Source organism: Lynx canadensis, chromosome A2 (genome assembly GCF_007474595.2).
Source record: "Lynx canadensis isolate LIC74 chromosome A2, mLynCan4.pri.v2, whole genome shotgun sequence".
In the NCBI taxonomy this organism is placed as follows: domain Eukaryota; kingdom Metazoa; phylum Chordata; class Mammalia; order Carnivora; family Felidae; genus Lynx; species Lynx canadensis.
In genome coordinates, this window is record NC_044304.2 from 11,643,839 (window position 1) to 11,657,930 (window position 14,092).

General features: G+C 48.4%; 1 protein-coding gene across 5 annotated transcripts in view; it reads left to right on the plus strand.

The window, feature by feature from the left end:
* The window catches only part of LOC115505521 (cytochrome P450 4F3), an 18,757-nt gene continuing 4,665 nt past the window's right edge, over positions 1-14,092 (plus strand). The window contains exons 1-9 of one of the 5 annotated variants that reach the window (XM_030303188.1): positions 1-81; positions 441-633; positions 2,573-2,717; positions 5,578-5,631; positions 5,725-5,852; positions 7,712-7,833; positions 8,572-8,842; positions 9,961-10,027; positions 10,217-10,346. In XM_030303188.1, the coding sequence (XP_030159048.1) occupies positions 442-633; positions 2,573-2,717; positions 5,578-5,631; positions 5,725-5,852; positions 7,712-7,833; positions 8,572-8,842; positions 9,961-10,027; positions 10,217-10,346 (1,109 nt within the window). In that variant the 5' untranslated portion in view covers positions 1-81; position 441. Of the gene's footprint in view, positions 82-426; positions 634-2,572; positions 2,718-3,643; positions 3,765-4,328; positions 4,474-5,577; positions 5,632-5,724; positions 5,853-7,711; positions 7,834-8,571; positions 8,843-9,960; positions 10,028-10,216; positions 10,347-14,092 lie in introns of those variants that run through there. The other 4 variants (XM_030303174.1, XM_030303168.1, XM_030303181.1 and 1 more) reach the window with 4 other exon arrangements.

Genomic DNA, 14,092 nt, shown 5'->3' on the forward strand with positions numbered 1-14,092 from the left:
CCCTAGGTCAGGCGCCAGGGACAAAGACTTTCCAAGAGAAGAGGAGAGGAGGCTGTGTGGATAAGCTGCCGTGTTCTGAAGGTACCTGGCTGGGGGTCTTGATCTTGGGTAGCAAAGGATGCTGCCCAAGGGTGGGGTGGCTCCAGAGAGCCGCTGGGAGCAGAGTGGCGACTGGTGGGTGGTTAGCTATCTCTCACTCTCTGTCTTTTTCTCCCTCTCACTCACTCTGCCTCTCCTTCTGGAATTGTCTAGGTCCTCCTCCCCTCTCTGAATCACCATTTGCCCAGTGCTGAGCACTCACCATGCCTACCCCTCTCTGTCCCTGCCCCTCCCATCCCGGTGTGGGGGAGGGGCTCTCCCTCTGTTCCTGAAGAGTCCAGAGAGCTCACCCTTGGGCCCATTTCCTCGGCCTCAGGAAAATCTGTCCCCTCTGCCTCCAGGATGCTGAGCCTGTCCTGGCTGGGACTCAGGCAGGTGGCAGCCTCCCCATGGCTGCTGCTGCTGGTGGTGGGGGTCTCCTGGCTCTTGGCCCGCGTCCTGGCCTGGAGCTACAGCTTCTATGACACCTGCTGCCGCCTCCGGTGTTTCCCACAGCCCCCGAAGCGGAGCTGGTTTTGGGGTCACCTGGGACTGGTGAGTGTGGTTGGCAGGACGGGCCTGGGGCATCGGGGTGGATGCACTTTCCCAGGGGTGGGGAACTGGGACCTGAGGTGTGGCTGGGGTCTGGGACAGCAGATAATGAAGAAGGTTAGGGAGCCGTTCTTTAATCACTCATTCATCCCAGGCCATTTCCACATCTTCATCTTCGCACCCCTAGCCTGTTTGGGATTCATTTTCTGCCTCTCTTCCCCACGTTAATGTCCCTGTGAAGGGCTCCCAGGGCGGGCTGCACAGAGCAGGGTCCCTTGGCGTTCCCAGTGTCCATGGCTACCCCAGAGACCTTCTCAGGGGCGCTGTCCAGGGTCTGCTCCCTACCTGGCCCATTCCCTTGTGTCTGCTCAACTACCTATAGGAATTACCTATGACCTCCCCACCTCTACTCACAGGGGTCTAGCTCTCCACCCACTCCCCTCCCCAGGAAAGCTTCCTCTCAGTCTACACTTCCCTGCTGAGATGTCCCAATAGGCCCATTGCCCAACCTGAATAAAGTTAACCACTCACTTCCCCTTACAGAAGTTTTCTTTGACTCCTCACCTGCAAGGACCTTTGACTTGGGTCTGCTCATACTTAAAGAATTAATTGTCCAGTTACTTATTTTCCACATCTTTTCCTGGATAGTTGCTCTGGGGATCAGATACTACATTGTCCAGCCCAGGAGCTGGCATACAGTAGGCACTCAGGTAAGTGTTTGATGACATAGGAGGTGAGCTTGCCATTACCTGCCATGTTCAAGGTCAAATGGATGAGCGGCTAGCTCTTCCCATCCCCAGACAGGCTGAGGGAGGAGCACAGCTCTCCTTAACTGCCCAGCATGAGGACCACAGCTGGCGGAAGGACTTCCTGCTATTTTACTGATCATTATGGCCAAGTTTGGAATGAGGGCATTCCAAGCTCATTGTGAAGTTTGCCTGAGATGCTGTGTCTGGGAATGGTCTTGACAAACCCTGGGGGCAGCAGGAATGTTATAAAGTTGCCGTTTCCACTCCCTGTTCCAGGGCTTGGCCATGCAGGCTGGTCTTGGTCACTCTTCTCTCCTCCAGTCCCTCTTGCTGTGACCTCAGCTGAGTCACTCTCCCTCTCTGGGCCAATCTCCCCAAATGCCTCAGCGTTCATAGGGAGCAGGGAACAGTCACAAAAGTGAAGATGACTTGTATTCACCTGTCTGGAGCACCTGGAAGTATTTGTCAGGCCAGGATGGGGCTTCCCGTGGGATTGGAGAGGATGCCTCACTGGGAGGCAAGGCCCCCTCCTTCTCCTTTTGGGGGACGCGGCCTGGGTTTCTTCATTTGTAAAAGGCATGGCTGATGGGGGAGTCCGTAGGTTCAGGGAATAGGTTCATAGATAGTCCATAGGTTCATAGGTAGAGGTAGATAGACAGGTAGACAGACAGACAGACAGGATACACCATGCAAGCTGGCGGGCAGAAGAGGACTTGGTGGGAGCTGCCCTCCTGACTGATGGGCAGAGCTCACACCTGTGTCCTGGGGTCTGTCAGAGCTGGAAGGTCTGCATACCTTCACCCTCTGGGGGGGGGGGGGGGGGGGCTGTGTGGACTAGCCAGGACATGACTGGACAGGGGAACGAGCCCCAGTATAAAACGTGAGGCCACAGTGCTGTTCCCGTGGGCACCTCCCTGAGATGGGAACGACTCCCAGGAGAAGAAAGATCTGACTTCTCACGCCAAGGTCGGCCTCTCTGGGGGCAGGGAGCATGTGGTCTCCCTGTGTCCTGGGAGCGACCCTTGGGACATGGAGAGTCTTCCCGGATCCCTCTGCCCCCAAGGGAAGGAGCAGGAAGAAACAGAGATCCCCTCCATCTATGCAGAGTCTGGACACACTGACCACTGCAGAGGTTGCAGGGGAACTTGCCGTGGCTCCTTCTGTGGAGGTGATGGCCCCTGTCTTGCTTGTAGGTCCACCCCACAGAGCAGGGCTTGAGGGTCTTAATTCAGCTGGTGGCCGCCTACTCGAAGTGGTTTGTGACGTGGCTGGGCCCCACCATGCCCCTTATCACTTTGTGCCACCCTGACATGATCCGGACTATCACCAATGCCTCAGGTACTCATGCAGAGCTTGTGGTGATGGGCTGTGACACAACCCACGGCTGTCAGCCCCTCTTTCTCGAAGCTTCACGCAACACCAGCAGGTCACTGGCCTCACTTCCCCCTTCTCTCTCAGCCATCTTCCTCTTCCCTTCTTGTGTTTGTCAATCCCCATCTCACTGTCTCCTTCTTCCACTGCTGTCCAATCCCCCACCCCAACCCTGGTGTCCTGGGCACCACTGGGACCCCAAGAGCCCTCAATCCAAGGCTCAGTCCTGGAGGAACCCTCAATCTTGAAGAGATGGGTTGACAGAGAGGTCCTTGACCTGGTGAGGTAAGGAATTGGCCAGAGGGACATGGCTGTGTCATCCCACAGACGAATCAAGGCCTCTGCTGGGGCAGGCTGGAAGACTTCCTAGAGGAGGAATTATTGGAACTGGGTATGCAATGACAAGCAGAAATTTTTTAAAGCAGAGGGCAGAGTGGTGCGATGGACATCAATAGCATCTGAGGTCCCCTGCCAGGCCTGGCCTCAGTCCCACCCATCCCCATCCTCAGAGCAACAAGTGTTGGCAGAGTACCTGCGCTGCTTTTTCTGTGACACCCACCTCTGGTGGGTTGGTTCCTTCCACCCTATTCTACAATCTTGTCTGCTCTAAGTTCATTGCTCTTCTGCTTGAGGGCCCAGGAATCTCCTTGATGGGACTCTACCCCAGCCTAGCTCCCTTCACTTGCTTCTGTTTCTTCGACTTCCAGACAGGCCAGGCTGAGCAGGGGAATAAGCAGCATGCAACAGAAACCTTAGCTTTAAGGCCCAAATTCTGGGTGACTCGACTCTGGGAAGGCACCCAGCTCTCTCTGGCTGCCAAGGTGTTTTTCAGTTGTGAGAGGTGAAAACTCAACCCTATGTGGTCTAATCAAAGAAAGGAAATCTATTTACAGTGAAGTCCAGGGAGCATTGTCTTCAGGCATGGCTGGATCCAGGTCTCAAATAACATCATCAAGAATCTGTCTTCATTGTTTCGGTTCTGTTTTCCTCTGTGATGGCTTCACTTTCATTCTGGTAAAGAAACTCAACCCCCATGGGAAAGCGAGCTTATTCCCAACAGTTCCAGGGGAAAAGTTGCAAAACTCCCTTTAATTTTCTTGGGCTGCATCCCAGGGTCAGTTTCTCATTTAATCACTGTGGCTCTGATTACCCAGTCTTGGCAAGTGTAGGTTCTCAGAGCTATTGTTTTGGGGCTCAAAGCAGTTTGATGGCTAAGAACTCAGGTCCTGGAATTCTGATGGACTTGGGCTCAGATCTCTGGCAGGCCACTTACCATCTGGGAGACTGGGGGCAAATGACTTCATCATTCAGAGTCTCAGTTTTCTTATATGGAAAATGAGGAGAGAGGAGAAGCCAGGTGAATGTGGTGTTTGGGATCCAAATGGGGGAAAGACCCTTTTTGTTCCTGTAACCAAAGAGCCCCAATTGTTGTACCAAGGGTCTGGGGAAGGATTCCAGGAGGAGGCTGAGCTGCTGGAAAGGATGCACAGGGCTCAGGTCCGGGTCTTTGCTCTGCAGGGTCCTTCCATCTGGCCATGTAGAAAGACTGTGAATGGGGTCCTTTTTGTTTCTCTTCAGATTCAGAGCTCAGAGGAAGGCCTTCTGTACACACAAAACCTGGCGAGCACCTATGGGGATGTGTGCTGCTGGTGGGTGGGTCCCTGGCATGCAGTCATCCGAATCTTCCACCCCACCTGCATCAAGCCTGTGCTCTTTGCTCCAGGTAGACACCCCACGGCCACGGCTTGCTCACTGCTGAAGTCTCTGTGCTGCCGACAGCGTGGTGGGTGACCCAGATGCAGCTGTGGGGATGCCACTGCCTCTGTCTTGCCTGGACCCCACATGCCAGATCTCTGGTCACGTCTTCTCACACCTAGGGTGTGATTGTGCAATGTCTGCTGTATGGCCAGGTCTGGTCACGTTTGTGTTTCCACCTGTGTTCTGGTTACGGCCGATATACTTTATACCTGGTTATACCTGGCATATGGTACATGGTAACCATGAAGATGGCCTTAGTCATGTCTGGGGCTCACCTGTGGCCAAGGATATTCAAGGCATGTGGGGAGTGTGTCTGGGTTTTTTTTTTTGTTTTTGTTTTTGTTTTGTTTTGTTTTTTGTCTGGGATGCTATTTGAGATTGTCTGGTTCTCCTGTGGGTCGTGTCTGGACCATGTTTGGAGTTTGTCTGAGGTCTGGAACCTTGAGTCCTTCTGAGAAATGCTGAGGCCTTATGTGAGCCTTGTCCAGGGCAGGTCTTAGGATATGGCTGGGTCATACCTGGTCCATGCCTGGGACATTAGTGGGATCGTATTTAAGTCCTGCCTGGGACCATCTGTGAGACAGACTGAGGTTGTGTCAGATTGTCTCTGGGTCCATGTCAGAGGATGCTGCATCAGGTCAGTGTGTGTTATACATGTTGTTTCATGCCAGGGCATGTTAACATGTGTTGGGGCCATGTCAGGAGATGTCAGAGAGTTCTGGGACAGATGCGATGTCCTAGGTCCCTGTAAAGGCATTTTGTGGAGTGCTGATTTGTGCTCAGGTGTTTCGAACATGTTGGACTGGCACAACATGTGTTGTGCCACATTTTAGGGAGCATCTAAGTACATAGGGGTGTGTCCATGGGCTCTGCCTTTGCTCTGCTCTGTGCTGCAGCCTGGTATGGTGCCCCCTCACCTCCCCACTCTGTTTCCTCCGCTCTTGTCCCCATTCCTGCTAAGCTGGTCTTGGAGGGAGTATGAGTTCCCCTGTCTGGGCCCTCCACTCCCCCAACCCAAACCCCTCCCCTCCCCCTCCCCATGACCCCTGATGGTCCTCATTCGTGTCAGCTGCCATTGCACCCAAGGACGCGGTCTTCTACAGCTTCTTGAAGCCCTGGCTGGGTGAGTAACTGTGGGTGAAGGGGACTGGAGACAACCTTGGGGACCCAGGGGGAAGAAGTGCCTTTGCCCACTTCTTGCGGCTGCCTCTACTAGGGGATGGGCTCCTGCTGAGTGCTGGTGACAAATGGAGCAGCCATCGCCGCATGCTGACACCTGCCTTCCACTTCAACATCCTGAAGCACTATGTGAAGATTTTCAATGACAGTGTAAATGTCATGCATGTGAGTCTTTTGAACCCAGGGTCCCAGCTGAAGTCTTGGGGGCGATGGAGGCTCTGAGATATCTTGTCTGGAATTCTGGCTCTCCTAGACAGCTTTGGGGCCATTGCTCTTCCTCTCTGAGCCTCAATTTTCTCAGCTATATAATGGGAATAATGGTCCCCACTATGCAGGGTAGTCAAGATAATGTAATGTATTCCTGTCCCTGGCACATAGCAGGTGCTCAGAAGGTGTTAATTTCAATGTTTCCCTTACAAAGAAGCCTTCGAACCTGAGACCCACTTGGTTATCCATGAAGGTTGCATAGTAGTTATGCTGAATTAACGAACCACTTCCAAACTCATTGGTCTAAAGCAATAAGGGTTTATTATTGCTAACCTGTCTGTGAGTCAGTTGGTCTTCTGGACATGGATGGGATCACATGTGCCTGTGATCAGCTCTGGGTCAGGTATGTACTTTGCAGATCTGGGCTCAGCCCTCTTACACGTTCGAGGAGTGGCTGGCTGCAGGCTGATCTAGGGCAGTCTCAGCTTGGACAACTGAACTTTCTTTAATGTGATTATCTCCCTCCAGAAGGCATCTCAGGCTTGTTCCCATGGCTGAGGCAGGGTTCCAGGAGACTGAGAGGAGGCTTCAATGCCTCTTGAGATCTAGGTTTAAGATGATCACCTTGTCATTTTTGCTATGGTCGACTGGCCAAAGCAAGTCAAAAGGCCATTATAGAATCAAAAGGTGGTGAAAAAGCATCCACCTTTTAATGGGAGTTGCTGAAAAATCACATTGAAAAGGTGTGGATATAAGGAAGTGAAGAATTGGAGGTGGGGGTTTTGTGAAGGGCCTGGGATTATTTTCACACTTGCAAGCTAAGGAGTGAGATTGTTATGGTTTTGTGGATTGTGCCAGAAGACACGAGACTCCTGTGTCAGAGACAAAGAACAATTTATTACTCATAGCACAGCAAGCACACGTACTTCTTGGTTTGCATTCTTTCTCTAAGTCACCAAATCCTGTGAGGATAACATAGGTGGGCTTCAATGCTTATGCAGTATGTTGCATTACAGGAGAGGCATACCAGGTTCAGGGACTCTATGATGTCTGGTAATTAAAAGCAAGCCTGACATTTGTGTGTGGGAAATATTACCTTATTCCTTAAGTGTGTTTGCTGAAAATGCAACTCTGAGAAATGCCTAAGTAAAGAATATCAGAGCCTTGCCTTTTTTGGGCATACCCAGCAAAAAGGTGGAGGGGTGCTCAGGGCCCATGAATCGCCTCTTTCAACATAGGGGAATTTTTCTTAATTTATGACAATTAAGATGATGAAAGCTAACATTTCTCAGAAACTTACTATACACCAGAATCTATGTGCACATTCCATGACATATATTGTCTAATTTGATTTTCACAACCATATGAGGTAAAGATGATTATTATTACCTCATTACAGGTGGTGAAAATAGGTTCAGAGAAGTTAGGGAGCTTGCCTACATTCACACAGCTAGCAAGTGAGCTAATGAGTGGAGCTGGGATTCCAACCTGGTTTGTCTGACAACAGAGCAAGTCATATTAACTGTTACTGAAGCTTTGACAGGTGGAGTCCAGAAGGCAGCAGTGAGTTGACCAAGGGCACACAGGGGTGTAGGAGGCAGAGTCAGGATTTGAACTCAGGTCTTCTGACTCTCAGCCATGGGATCTTAATAGTAAGAGTTTGTACTCCCACCCAAGCCTGGTCCTCCCTGGGGATGGGTGCCTGGGGTGGAGGACGAGGAGCCTGGGTCTGGTGGATCCCCTCTTGGTGGTTGGTGTTGGAGAGGGGTTCAGAGGAGGCAGGTCCCAGCCCCAGCTCTGCCTCCTTCTCTGCCCAGGCCAAGTGGAAGCGCCTGGTCTCAGAGGGCAGCACCCGTCTGGACATGTTTGAGCACATCAGCCTCATGACCCTGGACAGTCTGCAGAAATGTGTCTTCAGTTTTGACAGCAATTGCCAGGAGTGAGTGCTTGCTCAGGACCTGGGAACATGAACTGTAGACCCAAGGGAGTAGATGGGGAGGGGAGGGATGACCAGGGCAATCAGATGGGACTTCCTGGAGGAGATGGATCAGAGTTGGACAAAGAAGGACAAGGAAGGGAAAGAGAAAGAGTGATCCTTTCAGGTAAGCAGAAATGTTTGACAAAGGCCAAGGGACTAGGATGAGTGAAGCATGTGCCACAGTAAGGAGCCACCTTGGGAATGAGATTGGAAGGGTTGGCAGGAGCTATATCTTAAGGACATTCAAAATCCAGGCAAAAGGGTATGAACTTTATCTGAGGTTTGAGCAGGTGAGGGTCATGGGCAAAGCTGTTCTTGGACATCTGGGTCTGGAGAAGACCAACTGATGTGTAGACAATGGATGGTGTGAAATTGGATGCAAGATTAGAGAGGGGATTGGGTCCATTGACCAAATGGGAGAAGATGAAGTCTGAGCTGTATGGAGAGAGAGGAGAGAAGCATAATGTGTCAGCTGGGTTCTGGGTTCATGGAGGCAGCTCACAGAAATGGGAATCAGGGAGAGAAGAAAGTCTGGAGAGTCACGTGTCCTGGATCATCCCCACCATGTATCTGTGGGGCCATCTGTTCCTGGATACTCAGTTTTCTGATGGGCTATATCTCCCAGCTGTTGGTAGCAGGCATTTTCTCAGCCTTCAGGTGAGCTAAGTTGTTACTTTCTTTCATGCCCTCATCCTGCAGGAAGCCTAGTGAATATATTGCTGCCATCTTAGAGCTCAGTGCCCTTGTGGCAAAACGGCACCAGCAGATCTTCATGCACATGGACTTCCTGTACTACCTCACTCCAGATGGGCAACGCTTCCGCAGAGCCTGCCGCCTGGTGCACAACTTCACAGATGCTGTCATCCAGGAACGGCGCCGCACTCTCCCCGATGACGGTGTTGATGACTTCCTCAAGGCCAAGGCTAAGGCCAAGACTTTGGACTTCATTGATGTGCTCCTGCTGACCAAGGTGGGTTTCTCTGGGATCTGGATTCAAGAGGTAGAAAGGACCTTGATTTCATATTTCAAATTGAAGACTTAGACTTGATCCAGAGGGCACTGGGGAGTCATGGGTGGTGTTTGAGGAAAGGAGGGATGGATTAGGGATATGTTTTAGGGATGACTTTATGGAATGTAACCTGCAGGGGACTGCTAAGTCTGCAACTGTGAAGGGCCTGAGATTTTACTCTACTTAATAAGGTAGTCATGCGTGTGTGTGTGTGTGTGTGTGTGTGTGTGCGCGTGTGTATTTATTTATTTGTATATTAGAATCCAGAGAAGCCCATTTGTTACTCACGGAAATAAGGGTGGCCATAGAATTGTAGCCATGGTTCCTCATTCTAAAATTCTTCTGAGAGCTACATGATGCTTTTATCTGTACATGCAACCAACCATGCTTCCATCATAGGAGAGGTACCTCTACATTATGAATCTTGGAACTTATATAGGACTGCTGATACATCTGCCCCTTCTTCTTCTTCTTCTCCTCCTCCTCTGCCTATGTCTTGTCTTCCTCCCCTCCCCTTCCCCCTCCTCCTCCCTTCCCCCCTCCTCCTTTTCTTTCTCCTTCTTTCTCTTTCTTCTCCTTCTCCTTCTCCTTCTGTGTGTGTGAGAAAGAGAGAGGGAAGTAGAGAAAAGTGTTTTGGAGTGTAAACCAATTGTCTTCACCAAGAAGGCAAAGTCTACAGGTTCTGTTGGCTTATCACCAGGGGAGATAAGGAATCTCTGGATTTACTATCCAAGAATGAGAGCAAATGGCTCCAGAGCAATGCTCATTTCCAACTTCCAATGGAAGTTGTCATTCAGTCTCCTGTAATCCAGGTGGCCAATAACTTCTTTCCAGTAAGTCCTCACCATGTAGAAACATGAAGATATTCATGGATCACTGATCCCTCTCACCAGGGACAAAACAGGAGGCAAAGAGGCCACGGAGGAGAAGGCCTGTGGGGTGGGGCCTCTGGTAATAGTTTCTGGATGGATTATGGAGCTTCAGAGATTGTCTCAAGTTAGGCTTATGAGCTCTCAGAGTGGATATGATCTGCTGTGTGTGCGGGCGGGTGGGGTGGAGTGGTCTTATACTCTCTCCAGGACAAAGATGGAAAACAATTGTCAGATGAGGATATCCGAGCTGAAGCTGACACCTTCATGTTTGGGGGTAAGCATCCCAGTGTGGGACTGCAGGGGGTAGGAGTCTGTCCAATCCCAGGGACTTGGCAGGTGGACCCTGGACCACCCCATCCCACCCCATCTTCCCCAACCTCCCTGAGGGCCCTAACAAAGGGCGCTGTCCGCCCTCTGGTGCTGAACAAGCCCAGAGACCCAAGCCTGTCTGGCTGCCTCTCAGGCCATGACACCACGGCCAGTGGTCTCTCCTGGGTCCTGTACAACCTTGCGAAGCACCCAGAGTATCAGGAGCGCTGTCGGCAGGAGGTGCAAGAGCTCCTGAGGGACCGTGAGCCTAAAGAGATTGAATGGTGAGTGCAGGTCCTCATGTCCTGTTCTGGAACCCCTCTCATTGGCTCTGCTCCCCTGCTGGGGAAGGGGAAAGAACTTTTTGTTGATTGTGTCATTATTGCTTAGAGAGACTAGGAGCAGAATCCAGAGGCCGGGGTCTGGTACCTAGCCTGGAGAGCAGGGGAAAGTGACAGAAAGATCTGGACTGCTAAGAGAATTATTGACAATTATGAAGGCAGATGATACCACTTAGCACATATTCTGTAAGTGAACTTCCACTCCACTCCCTTACTTTTCTCTCCTAAATCACACTCTCTCTGCCCCCCAAATATCTTCACTCCCTGAGTTTTTGCTTGTCTCTTGCCTCCTAACTCCTTCAATACTGTTCAGCCTAGGATTCATGGGGGACACCTAGGGATTGAAATCATTCAATTCTTGTCCAGGAACACCTTCATTCATCCTGTCCCCATTCAGAGAACACTGCCGCACTGCCTTTCTGTCCCCAGTTGTATGCCATCTCCAATTCTACCAGCCCATTCTGTGTCCTAGAGCTCCAGCCTGCTGGGGGAATAGACTCAGATCAGGACACCCTGGGTCCACCCCCTGGGCAGGGATAGGATGGAGAGTAAGAGAGGCAAGGATAAGAGTAGAGAGAGTGTCTCAGCTGAGACCCTGAGTGATGATCAGTAGGTGTTTGGGTACAGTTGGGGTGCAGTTAATTCAAGAGGACAGGGTGGACAAAAGGGAAGAGGAGGGGAGGAATGGAAGAAGGAGAGGGAGAAGAGAGAGGGAAGGAGGGAGACAGGGAGAGAGAGAGAGAGAGAGAGAGAGAGAGAGAGAGAGAGAGACTTAAGTAGGCTCCATGCTTACTGGAGAGGACGACATAGGACTCCATCACTTGAACCTTGAGATCATGACCTGAGATTCAATCAAGAGTCGGACACTCAACAAACTGAACCACCCAGGCACCCCCAGGAAGATCTTTCTAGGGCTAGTGTGGGAAACATACTGGAGAGGACAAGCTGTTGCATGGGGACCAGGAAAATGATTCTGAGGCCTGGGACAGGCCAGGGTCTGGGGGATGTTGAAGAGGCATTGGACTGGACAGGCATTTTTTACGTAATATTTTCCACTCCAAGCCTTCGCTCAGCACAACAGTCCTGTGAGGTAGGGAAATATTTTTAAGCTTTTTCAACAAGACTTCAAACAAAATTATACACTTGGTAAAAAAAAAAAAAGACTATACAAAACAGAGTTTAGAGTAGAAATGAACTTTTAAAAAAATCCTTGCCCTAGGAGGAACACTTGTCAGTGATTTTCTGTGTATCCTTCCAGAAGACATCTATCTTTATACCCACATTTATATGAAAACTATCTCCTCTCCCCTTCCAAGTGGGAATTAAGGTCTACACATTAACAACATATCCTTGAGATCTCTTCCTTTTCCCAGAATATGAGTTTTTGAAAAATAGTTTTGAATTACAAAAGCAATGATGAGAACAAGTTCTTCTTGTTCTGAGACGTTACAAAGGAGACTATGGTTATCATTAACATCCTCCCCTGCCAACTTAATCCCCTTTCTGTCTCCTGAGGGGTTTTTAAACTTTTAGACTCATTGATTTGCTATGTCTCTTTCCATAATTATCTATCTATCTATCTATTATCTATCAATAACTATCTATCATCTACCTATGTATCATCCATCTATCTATCATCTATATCATCTATCTATCATCTATCTATCATCTATCTATCATCCATTATCTATCTATCTATCTATCTATCTATCATCTATCTATCATCTATTATCCATCATCTATCTATCACCTATATCACCTATCTATCACCTATCTATCATCTATCATCTATATAATCTTTTTGTCCATTAACACATTTTGCATTTCCATATACATACTGTTTGTAACTTGTTCCATTCACTCAAAAGTGTGTCTTATAGCTCCTTCTCTCTGTGTGCTGCAAAGCTTTCAGTGGTTTACTTGGTTCACCCCTTTGTTAAGGACCCTTATGTTAGTATTCTCAATTAGAGTAGACATTGCTGAATTGCTTTCCAGAGTCTCTGTTTTGATTTTCCTTTCATCCTACAGTGTGTGATAGGACTTGTGAACCATATTCCCCGCATTCATCCATTCATTCATTCAGTGATAGAGATGGAAAGTGCAAGCAGAGGAGGGGCAGAGAAAGAATCCCAAGCAGAGCCCAATGCAGAGCCAATGCCCACTGCCCATGCAGAGCCCAATGTGGGACTTTGACCCATGAATTGTGAGATAATGCCCTGAGCTGAGACCAAGAGTTGGAGGCTTAACTGACTGAGCCACTTAGGTGTCCCCCATATTCCTCCTTTAAAAATTAAAAACAATTTTTTATTTGTGTGAGAGAGAGCATGCAAGCAGGAAAGAGGAGTAAGGAAGAGGGTGAGAGAGAGAATCTCAAGCAGGCTCCATGCTCAGCACAGAGCCCAGTGCTTGATCCCACAAGCTTAGGATCATGACCTGAGCTGAAATCAAGAGTTGGATGCTCAACCAACTGAACCACCCAGGTGCCCCCTACTTCCTCCTGTTTTGATTGCTGTGTGATATTCTAACATATGGCTGTACTATAATTTCTCTTAACATCTCCCATTGATGGATATTTGGATTGTTTCTACTTTTTTACTAAAACAAACAATAAGTCAGCATCTGTGAACACTGGGCCGCACTTACACATGTAAATGTCTCTCCACTGCAAATTTCCGGAAGGACAATTGCTGAGTCAAAGACAGTTTCAGTTTTTGTCATCTTAATAGCTATTTCAGATCTGTTCCTATCAGCTGAATTTGATGTTACCACCTTTCCCATACCTATAGAATTATTGTATTGAATTTTAAATCTTTGCCAATTTTTCATATTTCCTCTTTTAATGAATATTTATTTAAATAAGGGGTTGAACATCTTTTGCACATTTTGGGGGCTACTCCCAACATTTCAAATACTGAGGTATCATTTATATACATCATATTAGTTTCAGGTGTACAAAAAGTGAGTTGATATTTGTATATATTACAAAATGATCACCACAATTAGTTTGCTGACATTTTTCACCATACATAATTATAGAATTTTTTTTCTTGTGATGAGAACTTTTAAGATCTACTCTCTTAGCGACTTCCAAATATACAATACAGCAGTATTAACCACAGTATTATTAATTATAGTCAACTATAGCCAATACAGTATTATTAACTAAAATACAGTAACTATGTAATGCTGTACATTACATCCCTATGACTTAATTATTTTATAACTGAAAGTTATCCTTCACCCATTTGCTTACCTACACCCCCACCCCCACCCCTCACAACAACCAACCTATTCTCTGTATCTAGGAGCCTGTTTTTGTTGTTGTTTGTTCGTTTCTTCAGATTCTACACATAAGTTAGATCATACAGTGCTTGTCTTTCTCTTTCTGACTTATTTCACTTAGCACAATGCCCTTAAGATCCCTCCATGTTGTCTCAAATGGCAAGATGTCTTTTTATGGCTGAGTAATATTCCACTGCATGTATATATCACATTTTCTTTATCCATTCACCTATTGATGGACGCAGCTGTTTTTCATAGCCTTGGCTATTATAAATAATGTTGCAATGAACATAAGTTTACGTATATCTTTTTGAGTTAGTGCTTTCATCTTCTTTGGATAACTACCCAGAAGTGAGATTGCTGGATAGCATGATAGTTGTAGTTTTTAATTTTTTTGAGGAAACTTC